The 22686-nt window shown below is 38.4% G+C and overlaps 2 protein-coding genes across 5 annotated transcripts in view; one reads left to right on the top strand and one right to left on the bottom strand.

Annotated features, from left to right (window-relative positions):
- The window catches only part of LOC122412154 (ras-specific guanine nucleotide-releasing factor 2-like), a 54436-nt gene extending 38883 nt beyond the window's left edge, over nt 1–15553 (bottom strand). For 3 of the 4 annotated variants that reach the window (XM_043421497.1, XM_043421495.1, XM_043421498.1), the window contains exons 1-5: nt 14994–15553; nt 14022–14299; nt 12199–12537; nt 10463–10593; nt 9718–9834 (exon numbers count right to left, since the gene is read on the bottom strand). In XM_043421497.1, the coding sequence (XP_043277432.1) occupies nt 9718–9834; nt 10463–10593; nt 12199–12226 (276 nt within the window). In that variant the 5' untranslated portion in view covers nt 12227–12537; nt 14022–14299; nt 14994–15553. Of the gene's footprint in view, nt 1–9717; nt 9835–10462; nt 10594–12198; nt 12538–14021; nt 14346–14993 lie in introns of those variants that run through there. The other variant, XM_043421496.1, reaches the window with a different exon arrangement.
- A 3738-nt stretch (nt 15554–19291) lies between these two features.
- On the top strand, nt 19292–21984 carry LOC122412827 (DNA repair protein RAD52 homolog). Its single transcript, XM_043422720.1, has 5 exons — nt 19292–19460; nt 20135–20282; nt 20698–20846; nt 20920–21235; nt 21639–21984. Exons 1-5 carry the CDS (start codon nt 19434–19436, stop codon nt 21875–21877), a joined length of 879 nt encoding a protein of 292 aa, XP_043278655.1. The 5' UTR covers nt 19292–19433; the 3' UTR covers nt 21878–21984.
- The last annotated feature ends 702 nt before the right edge of the window (nt 21985–22686 follow it).

Below are 22686 nucleotides of genomic sequence, written 5' to 3'. Positions count from 1 at the left end.
TTTACAACAACAATGGCCGCGAAAGCCTCAAAACCAAAACAATAATTCGTCCCAAGGGAATATGTAATTTTACATATCTCAGTGTTCAAAGCATTTTTATTTTGAAAAATGAAGAATTTTATATTTCAATGCGAGCCTCTTTACTCTCGAGCGTATAATTTATCAAATTAAAGGGTGTTTTTTTTTTTTTTTCATCTTGCGAGTGATCGGTATTGCAGAAATTTCAAAAATAGGATGAAAATAATGTGAAGTAGTTTTATGAGAGAAAAAAATATACGAGCGACCAAAAGTTAAGGCCTTTTTGATCGAACGAGCTCTTGGCACCTCTGGTTATACTGCCTGAAACGATATTTGAGAGATATCGATCAAACAGTTTTTTATCTGTGTTATAAAAATAAATTCAATTGAAGCTGTCGCTCAAGGGGGAAAAGTATTTTCACGGGCGACTATCCAATATTCCGTGTCTTCCGCGAGGATAATCCAAGGTTCGATTTCATTTTCGAAAAAGCCCATCAATATTGTCTATTTATTAATATTAATGTTACCCGGAAATATCAAACGTCAGAGTGGTGTCAAGTTAAACAAAAACGAGAAATGAATATTGAAGATTGCGTTTTTTTTCAACCAAAGACTTTTTCGATTTTCTACTCGGTCTTGTGACGTGATTTCAATGGAATCTCCAACAATACCGAGATTCAAATTTTTCAAGATTTCATGAAAATTTGAAAGCCAATGATGCTTTTGTTTTCGCGACATTGACGCTTAAAACCCTCGGAATCGATGACACACATGTTCGTATCAATATAGTTTCATAAAATAGGCCCCTCGTTGACTGTCAACGTTCACACGGGTCGATATAAGTCGACATTGACGTTTTACGAATACGTTAACAATGGGACAACCTTGACAAAGGTCCACACTTGTCCCTTGACGCTGCGTTGAGTCGTGAGCGGAATCTAATGCGGCCACAATTTTCATCACCTTGCAGCCTCGATTCTTTTAGATACGAGTGAATTTTTTCCACACGACGAAAAATCGATCATTTTGAATTTGAGCTCGAAAGTCGACGTCGAAATTTGTGCAATATCTAATGACAGTAACGAACGCGATTTCTCGAGGAGATGTTACTTCAATAAAGTGCAAAAAAATTGCAGAAAATATCCTTCGCTAAACGACACGAATATTCTTCCACTTTTTGTAAAATAATTAATCGTTAACTTGGCACCAATCACATAGAATACAAAGGAATGTGCTGTCAAAAACTTTCTTTCTGTATTCGCATTGCATTTTTCATTTTTTCGAATACAGATCGAGAAGAAAAATTGACGAGGAAATATTCAACGTTACTTATGGACAAAGAAGAATTGAAGGGTGAGTCGAGCTTCGGAGGTTGGCAATGCTCGCCGAGGCTGGCGCGAGGGCAGGATGAGTCTAATCACAGATCCTGGTTGGAAAGTTACTCGGCTAGGGTGTACGAGACCCTCGGCCATTTTGAGGTTAAAGCGGATGTGGTAATGCGAGCGTCGAACGAGCTTTTGATGCCCTCGTGAAACTCGGTGGTCCATCTCAATTTTTATTTATTACTTTTCGTCGGGGTCACAAGGTCACGCTTTCGCCCCAACAATGATTCTTCATTCCCGTTCCAGCCCCAGTAGAATTCGGTATCAAACGTTAATGAGCCAATAAATAATGGTTAAAATTGTTGTGGGTCCATTTTTAATTACCGGCTGGAGGGATATGAAAATAATCCATTCGAACGAACTTTTGCTCCCTGAGAAAATAGTCGGTTATCGATATAAAAGAGGGAGGAGGGTGATCCACCCGTTCGGGGATGACAAATTGGGGGATGAAAAGGTTTATTCTTTCGGATCTGAAAATCGATATAAACAAAGGATATTTCGATTGCGAAAGTCCACACGATATTCTGCGTGATTGAATAATAAGCAACAAAACGTTCGTTGGGTTTTATTTGGGCTGGATGAAGGGGTGGAGTTTGGATAAAAATGCGGAAACAAGGATGAGAAGAGTTCCTTACAACTTTGCTCGGGAGTGTCGAAAGTGGAAAGACGAGGGGTTAAAGGGCCAAGGCCATATCCAGATCGAGCAGCTCCCCATTGTTATCTTCATCTCGCTCTCTCTTACACAAAACAACCCCCTCCACAAGGGGTTCCTTATTGGCCGGATCCCACACGAAATATAAAGTAGAGATAGCTGCCATAGCAACTTGCCGCCGTTTATTCTTTCTCTTACCGAACCTCCTTTCCTCTCAACCTTTTTACACAAACGGCGAAAACGATGAGAAACAAACATCTGCATTATAATAGTGATTTCAATTGGCAAATACTTTGATTTTCCTTCGCGATTTTTTATTCATTCGGACCGACCCCAATGGCCCTTTCCCATCACGAAAAAATCTATTATTCAAAATCTATCTTTTCAGCTCTCGAGCCCAATTAATCTTGGAACTCGACTCAAATTTGACCCCAGATTCAAGTCAATTAAGCTTTCTATTCTTATGCAAATTGCATTCCTGCGCATATAGTTAGAATTGAATTTCAGCAATAATTTCAGATGAATTTTTAAACCCATGCTGTTAGCAAGAATCGTAGAATCGTGCTGGAGTTTGGTCACGATGCCTCATAAATATCTTAACGACAGTTTTACGAGACGCAGCCCCCTCATAGTCCGGAGAGTCGACCACCAGTGGATTCTCTAACCTGAGAATGAGCTGAGACGTCGTGAAACCTTGTTCTACCGCCACTCGAAGGAATGCAACTAAAAAAATGAAACGTTTTTCCCACAAAACGTAAACATCAACTATCACCATTTCATTGATACATTCTTTCCTTTGAATTCATAATAAAATTGAATTAATCCATAACTCTTCAGATTAAAATTTATTTCATTTATTCAACCACATTGTTAACGAATTTTCAAAAAAGCATATGAATCCGAATGTTTAATGACGAGATTGAAATTTTAATACGGACAGTCAGAGAACAGAGGACAACAAATTCTTTTGATAATACGATAAACATTTGTTGATAGAGGGAAAAATGTAAATCCTTTTATCAGGAGGCGGTTCACAGACAACTGCCATGTGTAGAACATATGACGACGTATATCATGCTGAATAGTCTTCACTTTTAATAAAAACGACGAAAAATCCCAAGCGAAATTCCTCCACGATGATTAATTACGAAAGGCTCGTATACAACGAGTTCACAGGAACGTTTCCGGGCAATATTCCCAGGCAAAATCTCGTGTATATATATCTGTATTCATGAGGAATAACAATCTCGAGGGCTGGTTGGAGATGTATGAGTCGAAGGAAATTGCAATAGGAGAAGCTTCGATGAAATGAGGTCCGGGAGATTCTGGGAAAACGATGCAAAATTCGAGTGTCCGAGAAGAGGGATTGAGGAGAGCTATATATGCACAGAGAAATATCGTTGCTCATTGCCCATTTGAAGTATTGCTCATTGCAGGATGAATCCTCGATCCTCATCTTGAAACATTGAATGGGAAAATGAATTTTTTCCTCAATAGCGATTTTCAGTGAAGCCTGAAAACGAACAATTGCACTCACAAGATGCAACACTCGGTATGCGGTGCATTTGAGAGACTCAGAAGTCTGTGGGCTCTCTGACAAGTCTAGCAGCTTGAAGAAGAGCCAGAACTCGGCTGGGTGACCGTTCTTAATGCACTGCCAGTCCCTCATCGCACAGCTTTCTTTACAATTTTGTGGTCTCTCGTACAAACGTAAAACCCCGTTGCATTGAAAAGGAGCCCGCACTCTTGGGAGTCTCGTATAGGAACCACGTATTCTTTGTAACTTATTCTCAAAGCAACATTTCATAACATAAAAATAGCAAATGAAGTGCTCGACTAAAATAATATCGAAATGATAAAATAATAAAACTCTGAATTGAAATTCGAGTGAAAAGCTCACTGATTACCGCGGCGTTTCAACGTGCATTTCAATAGATTCAAAATACACAATATTTTCTAAAGATAAATGCACAGAAGGATGAATCTAGACGTCGCACGCAGGCAATCTCGAGGGGGAAAAAGTACTCATTTATAGCATCGTGAACGACAATCGATTTGCGCCTTCTTACTTATTGATTATCTTATCCTCCGTTCTATTTCGAGCTCGACTCGATTTATCACTGGTATGACGATTTTATGATTAACATTATCATGATTTATAATTATTTCAACATCTCATTCTATCTGTGTGAAGTGAATTTGTGTGTACATGTTGATTCTGTTCGGATGGATATCCAATTTGTTTCGCTGTTTCTCCAGCATTCCATCACAATTAATCTTTGTCAATTAAATTTTCCGCGTTTGCACTGAGTGAGTAATATTTCGAATTTTGAGTGTTAGCTCTTCATCTAGCAAAGTGGATTTTGTAATAACAGATATTGCATTCTGCGAATGATAAGAGTACCAACAAGGTACAAAACTATAGAGACAAAAATATAGAGAAACTATCGCAACAATTGGAGATTTAACCTGATCGTTGGGTCACTCACAGAAAAACCATTTTTTTTTTTTTTTCAATTTTCGTTGAATTCTCGCTCTCGTTTTACATACGCGTTACAATGTGCAGGTGGAAAAAATGGTCAGGTCACAGGCTGCAAACTCGCGGTGACGTCAGTCATGCAAAATACACGTGTCCATCTTTGACCGAGTGAAAAAAAAAATGCAACCAATTTGGACGGGATATCGACGCGGAATGCAGCCTCAATTTTCACACAATTCAACGTGCCATTCAAAGAATGGTAATTCGATGGAAATACATTTTTCTATTTGTTTTCTACAACTGGAAAAAAAACTGTGATTTTCCTGAACATTTTCCGACCCTGAACACGAAATCATTCGCTGAAATTGTTTGTGAACAGAAATTTATCGTCAGAGATGCAAAGCTACTGGACGAACTCGCTTCAGGCTTTAAACCACAGCGCATGAATTCGACGTGTCAAAACTTTGCAACTAGGCTAAAAATAAAGCTGAAGCTGCACAGCTGCATCCTTACTTCAAGTGCAATTAATATAAAAGCCGCCGCACGTTTCGCTGAAGGACTGTAAACGGTTTTTTGTTGTGAAGCCTCGCCCTTGCAGTTACCTGAATTACAGCGGCTTAGTTATGCCGTTGAGTATGAGAAAATGCAGTATCCTGTATAAATCAAATGTCAAAGTTGTTCACAAAACTCAACAAGCACTGCGATATTCAACGTTAAGGCCAAACCCGTGTAGAGCTCAATGTGTGCAAACCCGCAGGCAACGTCACGAAGAAGCATGAACGGTGTAACGGCGTGACGAAAAAATGGATGGCTCGTTGAAAAACTTTTCGGCAAATTTCAAAAGAGTTTCAAAAGTGACCTAAACATGTTTTTTCGCAACTCCAATTACAATTTTTGCCAAAGTTTGACGTCATTTGAACGAGTTTGACATTCCGTTGTCAAATTTCTGGCTCGAATTTACAGGAATGTATTTTCAAGGTGCAACGAAACGTAAAATCTCTCGATACGGAACTCGATAAAAAAACACTGTTAAACGATCAAGATGAAGAATACTTGTCATGTCGTTTAAAAATTTTCTAAACTTTCACAATATTCTACAAAAAAAATAATATTTTACAAAAAATAAATTCTACAAAAAGTCTGTGATTAATGATGAGACGACAAAAGAAAATTGCCAGCATCAAAATCCTCTTCCATTATCGGCATTTGACGTTGGGATATTAACGAAGTGTAATTTTCACTAGCCACGACGTTCTTGCCTGACCGAAATGGAAAAAGGCTGCCCGAAGCAGAGAAAGAGAGAGTCAATAATTTACCAGCGGTACAGTAGTAAAACCTTGGCCTGGTCAGGCGTAGCGGAATCAGAATATCAAAATTTCAACGCTTGGAACTCCCCTAAATCGTGGGTTGAATTCATCGGTCTTTGAATGACAATGAGCGTTGGTTTTCCACACGAATAATGTTGAACATAACTTGAGGAATTGTATAAACAAAACATCATTCAACTGCGGTACTCGAAATTGGTTTAAAATTTTCAAGAGGCATCGACCGGCTTGTGTGATGGAAAAATCATGTTTCATGCATTCTTCATCTTTCTGATTTTTTTCACTCATTCCGTTCCAATTGTATAGTGACCAACATCAGGGAACACGTTTCTAAACGTCAGGTGTGCCTTTGAACTCTTTCGTTATAATACAAAACTCGACGACTATCCCCTATCACACGGGCCATCGGTATTGATCGTAAAGACAAAACAAAAAACACACAAATGAACTCAACCCTTAAATTGTCGTCCGAATAACTGTATCACTAAATTTGGAAAAAAAAGTCTCACAGAATTTTCCTCGGTGATGTATCAGAACAGAGAGAATTCCGCGACTCAATCGCAGTCGTTAAACTCTTAATTTTTGCAACTGCTTCTGATCAAAGTAGTCAGTTCTTAAGGGGGATTTTCGTTTGAAACCCAACAAGCTTTTTTATCTCTCACTGCGTACGTTGCCAATTCTGCGCGAGGGGGGAGCTGTACGTGCGTCTCTATATGTCAAAAGTTTTGTGATAAACAAATTTTTTAAGCCAAGTTTTTAGAAAATTGAATCCAACGATGCGGGGATATTTTAATAAGCTTTTTGGGTCTGTTTCATCGTAACGGTATTACGATAATTAACCATGATAATGCTCAAAGGAAAGCATCTCTTTTCAGGAGTTTTTACGTCCTTGGGTCTGCAGCGTTATTATTTCAAAAATTTTCATCGCCGAACGAATTTTTTAGAATGAATTTATACGCGCTATACAAGGTAGAAACCTTGTGAGCGCGTATAATGAAACGCGACGTGAAATTTTCAAGCGGCACTAGTGCACCGACTCTGTGTGATTACACTCGAGGCAATTTTTTTCGTCCCCTTGTTATGAATCTCATAAAAATGAAAACACCATTTTTATGAGACAAGGGGAAAGATAGAAATGAAAAAAAGGAAGAAGAAAAAAAAACAAAGAAATCGCGAGCAGTATACAGGACAATCGTTTTAAACTTTTTGGAAATGAGTTAGGATTACGAAACACAGTCAGCCTACCCATGCACATGCTTGGTCGTTCGTTTACTATTTTCTCTCCCACGTTTCTCCATTCTCCATTCTTTCCTGTCTCGTTTCCTTCCACACGTACTCGTCCGCACATAATTTTGTCTCGTAAAAAGCAACAAAACGTATAACACGACATGACATGCTCCGTCGGTATTTTGTTATCGTAGCATCCAATTATCCGCGTTACCGTTGCACGCCATCGTACGCTGCGGGACTGATAGTCAATGTCCAACATTAATATCAAACCGTTCTCAGTGGAACGTTTTTATTTGAAATATTCTTCGAGGAACGTTGAAAGACCGTGTGTCGTTGTCGTCGCATTACTTTTAAGGAGCTTTATGCAGTACGTGTCCTTCTAATTGAATTTGTGTCGATGAATCTTGCAATTTTTCCACATCACGCGACGAGAGACATTCAGCCTAGCTTATGAAAAGCCGATTTATTCGCTTCATTAAACCCTCCGATACAACTGAAATCAATTTGCTTCTCGAGGTCTGCAGCTTAATAGGAAAAGGAGTGCGCCCTCAAACCCGAGCTCCGTAACTCAGCAACTCTTTCTCGCTCGTTTTGTTTCCCCTTAACTGCGTTAAAGGGAACGTCAGCGTTGTACATTGTCGAGAAAAATATACCACGAAACTCGCAGCAATGCGCTTGGCTCGAAACATTTCTTCTTCAACCGGGGCTGCGGGACTGCAGCAATGTTTTTTCTCGAAAGAACCCCTCGGGATACACCATGACCTCCCGGGAAGCAGCTTTGCCTACCATTTTCATCACATAGTTTCTCACCAGATTTCTCGTGGCACGAAGATACCAGCCCGGGGCTGCACTCGAGCTATCTTTCGGTCTTTCTTGCCGAGAATAAAAGGGCGGAACAATGCGCCAGTATCAGACAATGCCTGTAGGTAACTAAACGAGAGTACTTTGAAGGCGACAGGAACAGTCAATAACGATTCGAACGAGTCATTGTTCGCCCACCCCCCGCGCGTCTGTGCACGTATGCATATCATGCACTTGACACAAGACCCGAGTGTCCTCGCTTCCACACTTTTTGACCTCTATTCCGATATTTCTGCTTGTTTTTTCATTCAACGGGAACACAGAATCGGGCTAAGAGCTTTTGAATTTTCTACAGTTGTTTTGATCCCCGTGAAATTCTCTGCGAGTAAAGAGTCTAAAAGGAAAACAAACACGAACGTGGAAAAAGTTTGTTCGGTAGCTCGCAGCCCGTTTGTGGAGAATCAAATCGTGATTTGGCTGGATAAAAAAAAATATATTCCGCAGGTTCGTCGCGCAGTGGCGACACGAGACAATTCGCTTCGAAGCGAAAAAAGCACACTTTTTTAACCCAACTTTTGTGAACAGAGACATTTTCGCGCGCACGAGTGTATAGCACGTGTCGAAAAGTGGCGTTTCATTTTCGTACGAATGGTCTCTCGAGTGAAGAGACCTCCGAAAAACCGCTGACTAAATTCATCGTATAGTTCCGTCTAGCTTGAAGCGCTCGGGGAGTCGGAAGAAAAAGCGTAACGAGCGAGAGCGAAACGACACTTGGACGGTATTGTACGAAGTTTGTGGTATTTATCGTAGGACATTTCCCTGCGGTATGGCGAATCGCTAGTTCGCGGCGAAAGTTTAACAGCTGCGCGGATGCTCGTCAAGCTATTTGCTGGACCGGAAGAGCCTTCCTTGGGAACGAAACACGTGTCTACCGAAGACACCGATATCCGCGATGCTTGTCACGCCGTCTGCACGATCTATCATCACACTCTATCTTCCAAGTTTCGATGATGCGAAGGAGGAAAAGGTTAAAAAACAAGAAGGAGGAGGAGAAAAACTGAGGAGTTGTGGATCTCGTTGAAAAAAGTCGCTGATGATCCAATCGAACTTTCGGTTACGGAAGACCGGTATTAACAGGGTCTCGTATCTATTGAAGAATTTAATCAACACGAACGCGCGCGTGGGGATACGTTGAAAAGGATTAAAAAAAGAAAAGGATAAAACCAAGTCTCCCAAACCGCCCAACACGAAATCCCTTCGATATTCAATGAGACTTTACGAATACACTCATGACGCTTTCCTCTGTATTTACTACCGTATCAAAAGTGAATTAATTTCTGTGTGTGTGTGTGGGTGTGTGTACGCGCGCGTGTGTGTAATTTAACTGGCACTGAATCAGGACAGCGACGTATAACCGGAATGAAATATCGATTTTATGGACTTTTGTTCGAGAACATTGGTCATGTACTTTGTGGTTTTCTGATTACTGAAAATTTTTCATCGAAAAATATTACAACGGAGCATTGGATTGACTCGTTCAAAAATTTACGTAATCATTTTTATTCGATTGTGAGAAATCAGTACAATTTTTCCTTTCGTTGTATTAACGTGGAAACTCCAAGAACGAATTTTCTCGTATCCATTTAATCAGGAATATATTCGTTCAGTTTTGCAGCAGGGAATACTATTGGCCAATCTTATGAGAATAAATCTCGTCATTTTTTAGCAAAAAAGATTTCTAACATCGGGGAAAACCTTGTCGGCGCTTAACGGCTTCTACTAATTACAGTTCATGCACAACTTTTCGTGCCGTTCATTCGATAACGGTACCTGCTTGTCGGGCTCTTTGCCTCGAGCTGTTATAAGACGATCGCAGTAACAACCCTCCAGCAATACTATCCCGCTGGGTCGTGTGTACGTCTCACTCTCGTAGTAGAACAGTAAATTCTGAAAAACGAAATAACGGAAAAAATGTTTAACCAAATCTGACGCAACATTAGACGCTTTACGTAAAGTTGGTTAATAAATGCGCTGCTAAATGAAAATGTTGGTTTAACAAAACTTACAACAGCTCGAAAAACTTTAGGGACGATTGAACGATCCAGTTACTTAAAATATGATTTTCATTAATTTCTCATTTAATTGCTAAAGCTTGAAAGTTGCTTTTACAATAATTGGGAAAGAACAATTCGAAAAATTCAGTAAAATTATTTTATTAAATTTGAGTTACGTTGAAGAAATCTTGAAAGGACTAATCCCTTCCATTCAATTAGTTAATGTAACGGAGTTGCATTACATTGAAAAGAGCCTTGTTGAGAGGGTTGAAAAGTCTCTGGGAAGACTTTTTTCCGCGGGACTTAAGAACGAACAAGAAAATAGAAGAAAAATTCTCGAGAACTGAACTAGCGGAAAAATCCTTGTGCTCGGTATTGTACAAACTGGACCGTTTTTTGTGTTCTTTTCCACAACGAAATGATAGCAAGAGTAAGATACGCGAGAAATAATAAAACAAGCATCAAGTTTCTAGGTTCGGTGAAAAATATAATATAAAATGATCGATCTCTTCAATGCTCACCTGGTAAAGTACGAACCAGCGAAGTTGCCACTTGGCCGAGTCCGCGGTTCGTTTGTGCAAATATCCGGCGAGCGAGTGGTCGTAATGTGCTCTCTCAGAGAGCATTATTATTTGCGAATCGTTGACCCGCACTGCAAAAATAATTGATCCAAAAAATATCAACATTCTGCGTCAGCAAATACAGTCACTAAACAAATATCAATTTTCCCTGAACAGCAGATGCTAGTTTTTCCATCGGTCATTCAAAAATAAAAAAAAAAAATCGTAAATCATTAACCGACAGCGATGTACGAGCGGCCGCGGTGTCTGGCCTCTGGCTGATGGCCCTGACCAGCTGAAAAGCTCGGTAAAAATCCTGCAGAACCGTATCATCCGAATTTTTCACAAGTTCCATGCATCGCTCGTCGTGAATTTGCGAATTGCGACTCTGAAAGGGTCTCGGGGAAAGGGGGACGGCGAAGTGGAGAGAAAAGTGAGTTATCGCTATGGAAAACTGCGACGGACTTCGCAGAATACATTCAATAGAATTGTTCACCAAAAAAAGCGCTCGTAATGACTAATTATTAATGAAATATAGTAAACAAAAATCCGTAATTAATAAACTAAATAATTTGTATTATTTGGGATTTTGTTCAATCGACTCAGGCCCACCGAACATTTTCTGCACGAAACTTCGCTTGAGTGACGCCGCCGCGTTTCCGAATGGCACTCGACGTATTTCACAAAGCCATTTGTTTGACTCAACAAATATTTTTTATCAACGGATACACAGAAACAAAATAATAATGAAAAAAATAGTTGTAAATAATGGCAATTCGGAGTAAAATAGTGAACATCGCTGTCTCGTTATTTCAGATGCGTATACAGAACTCCGAAATAGTTAGGATTCGCCAGCGCGTTCCAAAGGCACGCTCTATGACGGTAACTCATTGACGTGAATCTTTGAAGGGGTATTGAGTTCAGAGAAGTCGGTTAAATTGCATTCTAGTTTGCAGTGGTTTAGCAACTCCAAAGCCCTGTAGAAAGGAGCCCTTGATGTGCACATTTCCGAAGCCTCAAAGGATTCGTATTTTCGGAATTCCTCTCGATGCCGCCTACTGCATGATATTATGAATAAACTCATACATAAATTCTCTCGTAACAGAAGCAATGAAGTTACGATGAGAAGTGTTAAGGAATATCTTCGATACGCGCTCCGAGCTTCGGAGTGCCAATTAGCTCACGATCGGAAGGGAAAAAGTACAAGAAAACTCCGACGAACCGCAACCCAATTCCCCAAAATACTCTAATGAATTCAGTGTCACGTAAACAAGTTATGGAGGATTCCGAAAAGAAGGGGAAACGCGGTTCATTGATAATGAGCTTGGAGCGAACTCCCTTCTTGGTCTTAAAAGTCGCTGCTGCAAGCCTGAACAATCAATCTGTACACTGATAAAGAGAATCGTCGGTTCAACACGATTCTATTCTATCGGAAGATTTCATTTATTCAACCGCGGTGTTCGGGGTCAGAATAAACTTGCCGTTCGATCAAAATCCAACGTATCGGTTCGATGCTTAATAATATTCTGGTGGTTATCTAATGTCGTTGGAAGCCCGCACAAAAGTATAGGGGAAAGTGAAACACAGCGAAACACTCCCTTAAAAAAGGGCAAATTTGTTTTTTTTCGCTAAATGGAACCCCACTCTCCGCTGTACTCCAAAAAGTTATTATTCCAAAAAAGTCTGTTTCCACTTACCGGTCCTCTGCATTTTCGGGCTAAGCATGACGTCAAAGAGTTGCACGATGATTTGTATTATTTAAAGTATTTTTAATCGCGTCACGATTTATTTCAACAACACGCGTAAGAAATATAATTGATTGTCGAGAATACCTTGTTTAGTAAAGCACTTTTGTACTGAATATGTAGTGTTGAAGTTTAATTAAAGTTAACATTTGTTTATCATCTTGTCGAAGCTTCTTTATTTTATTTTACTCATATAAATTTATGCACGGCGCACAGTTTCGGTAACAAATGTGCAGAGCTGCTTCATCACCGTATTAATGAAGATTCACCGACCCGATCGCTTGTCCTGATCTGTAAAAATCGTCAGTTCACTATCGCTTTGAGCTGTTGCGAAAACGATCGTGAAAAAAATAAAAGCTCGTGTCTCAACGAGGGAATTCATCGATCGACCGATGTGGTGCGTGCCTCAATATCAATCATAGATGCAAAACCCTTAATAGATATGGAACTAATGAAAAATGAAAAATATAATATGATAATGGGAATGGATGGTAGAGATGAAACTGGCGATAGGGAGGAAAAGGGAGGGGAATGCAGATGAGCATGACTGACATTTAATCCGTATATCTTCACGGGCAATCAAGTGGAGTTGAGAATTCAATCGTTCACTCGCCGCGTATTTGCTCGGGTAAAAGCTTCTATTTTTCTTTCCTCGTATGAAACGTATCAAAAGTCAAATACTGGTTGGCTTTGATCCTTGCCGCTTTCGTTGGGCGTTTTTATATCGGAAAAATCGGATTCGCATTCGTGTATGATGCGCTATTGGCGGGAAATCGCGAAGAACAAAAAGAGCGAAAAGATTTTATGAGAAATCGGAGGGAGATTTATCTCGGGAGGAAAACACGCGTTTTACATAATGTTGAGGAAAAAACGAGAAATTCCACGGGCGAATCAGAATGAACAGTCGAGCAAAAGCATCAGAAGCAAAACAAATAAATCACTGGCATTCCGAACGCGAGAAATTCCGTGCATTGCGGGGAAAAAAGACGCGATGAAAAACCACGAGAACCAAAGAAAAATCTTGGTGGAAAATTACACCGGGAAGAAAAAAATCTTTCAAGGTAGGAGACGAGCTATGACGTCATTTCGCCATGGAAATTTTATGTCCTAGCGTATTGGATTTTATATACTCTCGATACAAGAGCAGTTGCTTTTTGGAGCGGATGCATTCGATATGCACGAGAAACTCAATACATTTTGTATAGTAACACTCGTTGTACCTGAGATAAAAAGATCTAAAGAAAAGTAATTTATCTTTAAGAGAATCATCCGGAATGGAAAATCGCAGTATGGAAATAAAGGTTTTCCTCGAATAAATCGTATTCAATAATTACGTTTTCAATCATTTTTTAAAATCATTTTCAATTGCTCGAAATTATTTTCAAAACTCATTTTTTTTATTAACTGCTTTTATAATTATTCTTTATTCAACGGTGAAAGTGTTATTGGAAGGTCTTGTTTGAATTTTAATTTCTTATCCGCTACCGCGCATTGTGTTATTTCTCATTAATCTTCACGAGCAACGTATCAGAAGAGTGTATAAAATTCCAAAATGGATTATCTACGCTAAAGAACGCTCGGTTAATTAGTTGTGAAAAATGAAGGGTGAAAAAGAAGAAAAAAAAACTCGAGTAAGCATCCGGTTTTATGATTTCGACAGTCAAATGAACGGCCTTGCTGGAGCGAGGGGTGGGGCTTGAAAAACATATCACGTACCCTGGGAAGCCTGTATAACAGTCGAAATCATATCAAGTGCCATAAACCACGTTACTTACTGAAAATATCACGCGCAGTTGCCTCGGGGTAGGAAAAACGAGTTTTCAGCGACTCCCGAATTTTCTCTCCCTCCTTCTGCGAGCATGCTCTTTCAAACTCGTCGAAATATGCGGAGAAGCCAAAAAAAATGGCTCCAAGTCAAAGAATACTTTGCTTTATTTATCTTTATACATTGTTTCGAACCTTTCATACGACTATCCCGTTGCCACCTTCATCGTGTTTATTTATTCGTTTTGTTATAAGTTATTTATATAGTTTTCTTAAAGCTGGGCTGCTGCTTTAGAAAGTCAAAAAAATCGATTCTTTTCAGCAATGTTTTTAGGACAGACGGAAATAACTCACCGTGGCGAACTTTTCGGTACAGTTTCAAGGATATTTTAAAAGTACAAAAACATTTTTTTAATTTAAGAAATACTTATTTGTACATGGTTTATACGCCAAGTATGATTGGCAAAGTTTCTCAGCTGCGTACAATGTGGAGATCGTAATTATTGTCTGCAACAAAAAATCCAAATTCTTTTTCCATTTTCATATATTTTCCTTCCACACGAACCTATAAAAACTCGAAAGAATTGAAAAATTCAATATTTACATCGCATTGAAGTGATATTCTTCCTCATTAGAAACGTTTTTTTTTTCAAACTCGCTAGAAATATAAAATTTCGAAATTTTCGACAATAATCACGATCTCCGCATTGTACGGAGCTGAGAAACTTTGACGATCAGCCTTTGCGCATGAGCCATGTACAAATTAGTATTTCTCACATTGAAAAAATGTTTTTGTACTTTTGAAATATCCTTGAAACTGTACCGAAAAGTTTGCTATGGTGAATTATTTCCGTCTGTACAATAAAATTCCCGAAAACAGTAGATTTTTTTGACTTTTTAAAGCAGGAGCCCCTTATTAAACGTCAATGACAGCTTTTCAAAATTCTCTTTTATTTCGTTTATGAAGTTGAAACTAGAATTACCAACGGATTCGATCGATCGCTGATCTCAACACGAGCGAAATGCAATCTGTTGCTTCTCCTTAAATGTATACGTATAGATATATGAGCACCATAATTCCTTGCCTGGATATTCCTCATAATGATACTGGATCGAAAACTTGTGAGATTTTTTAGTATATTATTTTAACTAGCTCTATTTATAATCGAATTATTTTAATTACGTTAAAATTTGGTTAACAATTTAATAAATTAATATTCATTCGAGGCTTGATATCGTTGAATGAAATTTTTTCCATTAATTTAATCGGCCAATTAAATCCGGTGCGAAACGTGCAAGCGGAGAATAGATAACGATTTAACGAGCTCTTTTATTCATTTTATTTTCCATTTCAAATTTCAATGCGGTATTTCGTGAATTTTTATACCGCGTGATTTCGTCGATCGCGAATCCCGTAAAACTTTCGTTGATCTATCGGAAACGATAAATAGTGAGAGAACGAGGGTTCTCTGACAACCCTGTGCACCGATCTCATCGTACGAGGGATCTTTCGATGAACTCGATCGCGAGGAACCTGCGAAGCGTTTCGCGGCACCGTGGCCTCTGAACGTATATCGTTCAATGTGCCATCCCGCCCCGCCCCGCCCCTCCTCGTCGCTCGTCTCGTCCCTTCTTGTATACGTACTTGTGTCGAAACGTTTTCCCTCTTCGAACGCGCAGAAAAGGACTTACTCAACCCTCTGACCGCTGGAAGTGTCAATGCGCAGGTCTCCTATCTCGTAGTCACCCTCCCCCCTCGCCCTCCCGCTCCTCCCTGCAAGCCCCACCGACCGCGCAAAAACCCCTCGCCCTCATATGTATACACATTCAGAAACACTATACACTCGCGCGCGCACACACACACACACGCACACGCACACGCACACGCACACACACCGAGCATTAAAGAGTTCTGTATAACCACGGTACACCGTATACCAACCACCATAGACTTCTTTGTACAGAACCTTACAAAACAGATGTTGCTGGTATTCGCATTATTCGCTGGATTCGGGCATGGGGAGGTGACTTCTTTATATGATTGTTTTGTATAAATGAAGTTTGTTAACTCAACATAAATCTGCTTGATTCGATGACTTTCATTTCATTGGCTCGAGATTAAAGGATGATGCTTGAAAGGAGAAAAACGTCGTCGAACCGACCAACGTTTTGTTGAATCAACAAATTTCCTTCCGCTCTTCATCACTTCTTGATTGAACTGAAGGTTTTATTTAATCGACCCCAACTCCTTCTCTCAACCCTCTTTTTCCACTTTTTTGTTTGCACTGGTACTAATTACGCGGTTCGTTAAGGTAGAGATCGTGTCTGAATTGGATTTTTACTTCCTAAATCAAGATATTATCACTTAAATTAATGCCAGAGTCGTTAATTCGAAATGGTAAATCAATTTTTTAAACTCATCTTTTGGCGAATGAAACTACAATACAAAATTTCATTCGTCCCTGGCTAAAGTACTACAGTTTTTTATGTAAAAAATCGCATCAGAGAGCCCAAGGGAAAACACAAAGGGCAATGGATCAAGAAAAAGTATTGATAAAAAGACAAAGGCTGTGACAGGAATGAGCCAAGCCGAGCGCTCATTAACAATTTCGTTCAATGTTTAACGTAATATATCTGTATTACTAGTAAGACAATCGTCTCGATTTTTTGCCCAGACCTTCATTATACACTTCATTATTATCGCGTATTTTTTCGTAAACTTCGTGAGAAGCGTTCGTTCGTTATTTGAAAAGATGAACGACTTAAAATTTGATATGCGCGTCAGTCGACTAGCCATTCGAACTCTGAGTAAATTTCAAGACTTTCTTAAGATAATTGTTTCGTGCATAAACTACCTTAAGGGTACATAATAGTTCAGTGCGTTCACGACACCCCAACAGACGAAGAACGTTTTAAATATCCAACCGTCACTTCGTCCTTGAGTTTCTTTTGTTCTTCTTCGTCAGGCGTTTTTTACACTATCGTTTTGGACACTTCGGTTTTCACGCGACTTGATAGAATTTTATGACATTACGTAGTCTTCGCTTCTTTGACGTTTATTTCATGAAAATTCTCGGGATTTTTACGATATTGCTGATCCAAATTGCGTATGCAAATAAGACGACAAAAAAACTTTCTCTCCAAATGTTTGTAGACAGCGAATTTTCTAATATTCCATAATAAAATGGAAATATGAAGAAAAAAAATCCGGTTCTAGCTGGAACGTACACGTGGAGAGTTTGCGGGACCGATGAGTAGAGCAAATTGTTACAGAGGAAAAAAAAATAATGAAGATCAAACGCAGCAGAAAATGTACTGTTTGAGAAACGTCAACAACTTCTTATTTACTTCGAATGAGTAAAATACGTCGGCACACCGGAATATGCACCATATTTCCGGAATTAAGCCGAAATACTAAACAGCTATATAATTGCATAACGATAATGTTCCCAACGATATAATTGATTTCGAAACGATTCATTCTCCACCGTACGACAATTTTTTTAACGAAAAAAAAGACCTTTTGTCAATGAAAGTTTTTGGCTTTCATGAAAAACAGGTAAAATAACAGTGCGAAAATTTTCACCTGCTCGGTTAAGACATTTTTTCAATTTATACGGTACCAATGATTCAAACAGTTACGAAACTGTGTCACGACTGTGTGGTCAGTTTTTCGACGATAAAATCAGCAAACAAAGTTCCCCTGCATCGATGAATTAAAAAAAATTGACATTTTCGCACTTATCTCATAATTATAGGCCCCTTTGAACGAGGTCTGAATTGAGAGAGAAAAAAACTCGTTTTTTAATTTCGCAAATAAAAATTGAATCGATTCTCATCGTTGATTAAAGACTCTTTTAGTCGCGAGACGAGAAAATGAACAAACGAAGCGTAATGACGATGGTCTGAGGCTTCTGCGGAACGATGAAAGATCAAACTTACTTTTAGAAAAGCCTGTATTGCAACTCGAACTTGAGCTGCTATACAGAGGGCACATATGCATCGATGGCTAACACGAGGATTCCCAGGGTTGGGGTAAAGTACCATGTTCATGCTGCCTCTTCTGCATCGCAACTTCGATGACCCTGATCCATGTTTGTATTTTTTTTTATCCGGTGACCCGTATGGCCGGTGCGAGAGGTGATTACAAGGGTTGATACGGCTAGGAAGAGTTATTAGGAATATTTTTTTTCTTATTCAAGATAACAAGTTGATTGTATGAGAGATCGAATGGGAGTCTTAACAGGGAGCTTGTTAGGGCACGCTTTAGCACGAATAAAATCCGCTGCCTCAATAATCATGTTTCCGAAGAATTTTTGTATATGTTGAACGCAGAAAATTCTAATACGTTTTCACATGCATTTTACCATCGTTTACAGACTGAACGTACATTTTTAGACTCGAAAAACTATGAGACGCTTTATGACATCTGAGTGGTTATTAAAATCAAATAAAATCGAAGTTCGGGGAAAAAATGAATTCGGCGGAATCCATGCAATGTTTGGTGTTTGTTTTAGTTTTCTACGTGCCTCGTAAAATGATAATTCCTCAGGAATTTTGAGTTCATTTTTATGTACCGACACCTCTCTATGGCGATCTACAAACGGCTTATCAATTTCGTACCTGCTGGATCAAAACCGTCGACACAATTCCAACAAATGATCGCTGAGCCGTGCGTCTTTTGGTTCATCAAAGGACCGCAACCCGCAACTCGACATCTTCAATCCTCAACGGGTTTGAGCACGATGGATCACATAACCCTCAGAATCAGTCGACTGTGACCGAAAGTGGAACGCGAAGATCCCTTTCTTTTTCACCACTACGCTCATGCTTTTAATTTTGAATACACTTCACTATACCCACACTTGTATATACCGAGTGAAACAATGTTTGTGTATCAAACTTTATGCTATTAGCAAGTACAGGCGAATTACGGCGACTCTAAAACCATAGTGAGACCGTATCCCGTTTGTTTACCTGGGTAAGGTAACGCGCACCGACAACGTTTTGTTCTACAGTTTTTCCTTCGTGCTGCCGCCTGCACTAATATAGCGCAAGAAACTCGGAACATCATTTATCAAGTCTAAATTTCATTCGAATTATTTTCATAAACTGTCTATACATTCGCTTCAGAGATATTCTTAAGATTCCTTCAATTGCTGATAATTATTGATCGAAAAAAATATGTAGATAAATTTATCTACGGTCGGTCTAAAAGAAATCAACCGATAAGTTGAAATTGAGTTTACGGTTTATTTTGATTGTGTAAATTGCGACTTGAAGCTTCGAGTTTACCCGCGAAATCAATGACAAAAACAACGTTAATAATCCTCGCATTGAACATTTTCTTTGATTTTATTTTGGAGAAACTTGTTGAAGATTCTTAATTGTGAAACGAAATAATATAAACTCGTTAGATAAAAATGAGTTTCCCATCGTGCATCAAAATCGTGAGTGTATACTTATGAAATTTAAACTCGACGTTTTAGGTTATAAACAAATCGTAATAAACTCTATACATTGTTTCATACCATAAAGCCTTGATTATTTACATGACTATTTTGATATTCATGGCTTTTTTCATATTTTAGACTCTTCACAAATTTTACTCAGCTATACAAGGAAAAAGGTTTTGATACAGATGTTATATATTTTTGAACGTTTCTTATTTTAAAAAATTGAAGACAGTTTGAATTTCTTTATATTCTTTATGAAACAAATAACCCTCTGGTGATAATTAGAACTATACAAATTTAATCATAATGTAGAACCGATTCTGAATTTCTGAATAGTCATGGTAGCGAAACAAGTACATTCACAAAAGCTAGTCACACAAGAAACTTTTTCCAGAAACACTGTAATTCAACCTATTCCAAGAACTGTTTCTCCTATATTTGATTCCTGATATATTCATTTTCTTTCGCTTAAACTTTAAACCACTCAAAATTACTGTCTGTCAAAATAATAGAATATGTGCAATGTCAGATCTGGAATCATTGGCAGTGTGACAGTAAGCCACATGAGATTCAATCAAGAGCCCCAAATTTCTGTGACACCGCTGGCCACCATAGCCTTAGAATCATTAATTCATACATTTTTATTCAAAAAAATATTGTACTTCCAGCCTGGAGCAAAGAGCAATTCTGTCTCACAGAATTCTAGCAACAATGGAATTACCAAGGATCACATACCTTATGAAGAATTGGTAGCAATAGCTAATTCGGTATTCGGAGAAAGTCGCTGGAGTCATGCAGTTACAAGTCAAACTGTTGGTAAGCGTAGAAAGTTTGTTGTCAGGCCAACCAAAATACTCAGAATTTCAAAAAATTTTCTCATGTAATTCAAAGATTACTCCATAATATACTATTCACGATCTTCTGTCATTGAATAAAATTTATCAATTCATTAGACATTTCTTTGGTTTATTTGAATAAATCATGCAATACACAAATTTTCTTTTATTATATGAATAATGTTTCTGATCACTATGAAATGGTGCTCAATAATAAATCATTTCTGGCGATGCTCCAGCAATAAGAGCCTCAAACTGAACATTGTTATCTTTACAATAAAATGCAAAAATATATTCTGTGGTTCAATATTCTATTAAACTTTCATGTGAAAAGGAATGACAATTATCCTTGATGAATATTGAGATTGAATTCTTAATGTGATAAAATTTTATAGATTTTGTTGAATATGTGATGGGAAAATATCACATTGGTTGCGCCGCTTTTGTTAGAGTACAACTTGCAGATGGAACCTTCCACGAAGATATGGGTTACAGTAATACCGAATCCAGCATAAAAGGTTCCGCAATACAATCAGCTCGTTCCGTATGTAATTAACTTTGGTTGCGTAAAGCAATAATTTATATCTAAGAGGAAATAAAGCAACGGTAAATTCCAGTTATCAATCACAGTGGCTCTGAAAAAAGCCCTCACCTGCTTCGGTGACATCATTGAAGAAAAAATCACAGAAAAAACTTATGGAATGAAAAGATTTAAACGAGAGCCCCAAAACAAACTGCCGGATGAGAAGGTCCAAGAACAACCAATGAAAATGCAACTGACTCTTACAGAAAATTCTCTGAAGGATAGCAACACCGTAGAAAACGTTATTCACTGTGTCGAAGAAAATGTAACTGGCAAAAAACCAGCTACTAAACTAAAGACCCCTTCGACACCCACTCGCAACAAAAGTCCTATACCCACGGATACCAATGGTAAATCTTGCAAGCGTTTGAGCGAATAAAAACTATAAACGATTTGGTCTCAACTTTGTGGCCATTGAATTATTTATTACTGTACAGTTTACACTAATTTCAAATTATTATTTTTTTTCTATCAATTTTTCATATCTTTCGAAACAAATATAAATAGCCCCAGTTTTTTTTCATTCACTAAATAATTTTAGTTAGTTGAGCTCAGAAAAACCTCATATTCGCTTGAATGAGAAAGTACATCAGCGATACTTCTTTTCAAAGATAACTTGGAAATTTTTAAAAAATCAATGCCATCCCCATTTATACCTTTAATTTGTCATTCAATGTTAATGGTGTATCAACAATTACTATGACTCATAAGAAAAATGGAAAGAAGAATTATAGAGGATTAATGATATTTCAGGTGAAGCTCCGGTGATTAATGACCCGGTAGTAATGATTGCAGAGTCTGATAACGTCGTTAACGATCCTAGCAATCTAGTGAACAATAATGGCGCCACGTTGGCACCCTCGGGTGTACTGACAGAGGATGAATTACGTATGGAGAGAAAACGGAGGCAAAAACAGAAACAGGAGGAGTACAAAAGACTCATGAAGGAAAAATTATCCAAAGCTGAGGAAAAGCCAAATCCAAAGTTTTGAATCGGCTGACAATTAAATCGATTCTTTCGTCAACGAATCTATGGAATATATTTTTTTACAGCATGTAGAAATTCATTACGAACAAATATACACGATGAAACATTTCAGTGTTTCTTCTGATCTTTTGCAGCCGTTTTCCCATTCTCGTCAAAATAGCCCCAAGAATTCTTCATTGCCCGATTCATTGATGAATTCCTTTGCACCAATAACCCTCCACAAGCGATTAAGTCCGTCTGAGGCTGAAAAATTTATAAATTTACGGAATTCTTATGTACGCATGTGGTTGGTCTTTTGAAAATTGCCCGAAACTGTGGCACGTATCTTTTTGGTTTACAAACAATTCAATATACTGACAAGCAGCATCGTTTTTCCGGGACGTCTGACCGCGACTTGTGGCTCAAACTCTAGATTCCGTAGCATGTAAACGGCAAACATCATTTCGATCATTCCCATCCTAATAATTATCGTCTGAACTTCAAAATAACATAATAAAAAAAACAGCTTCAATTGCGTAACAAACACCCTTCAATATATTATAATTCGATGAGATAAGAATTTTTTTTTAAATATTTGGAAACACTGTAGTTGGAAGGAGCAGCAAGTTTCTAAAGACTTCTTGTCTGGGCAGGTGGTTTTTAGAACAAGAATTAAAGAACGATTGAAAAAAAATTACCTCCGTTTTTGAAGCGGAAATGACAATCTGTGTGAGCCATAAGCGAAAACAAAATCGGATGTCGGCGAGGCATTTTTAAAAAATTTCAAAAGTTACTTACCATTGTCAAGAACTTTGTGTGTTGATCCTCATAATT

This window comes from Venturia canescens, chromosome 6 (genome assembly GCF_019457755.1).
Source record: "Venturia canescens isolate UGA chromosome 6, ASM1945775v1, whole genome shotgun sequence".
NCBI lineage: Eukaryota > Metazoa > Arthropoda > Insecta > Hymenoptera > Ichneumonidae > Venturia > Venturia canescens.
Note: the sequence above shows the minus strand (reverse complement) of the source record. Positions and strands in the feature narration are given on the sequence as shown.

Excerpts from the sequence above, each read along its gene's own strand:
- LOC122412827 (XM_043422720.1), top strand. The coding sequence starts at position 19,434 with ATGAGTTTCCCATCGTGCATCAAAATC. Across the intron at positions 20,283-20,697 it reads AGTTACAAGTCAAACTGTTG|ATTTTGTTGAATATGTGATG; the intron begins GTAAGCGTAGAA and ends AAAATTTTATAG. Across the intron at positions 20,847-20,919 it reads CAATACAATCAGCTCGTTCC|TTATCAATCACAGTGGCTCT; the intron begins GTATGTAATTAA and ends GGTAAATTCCAG.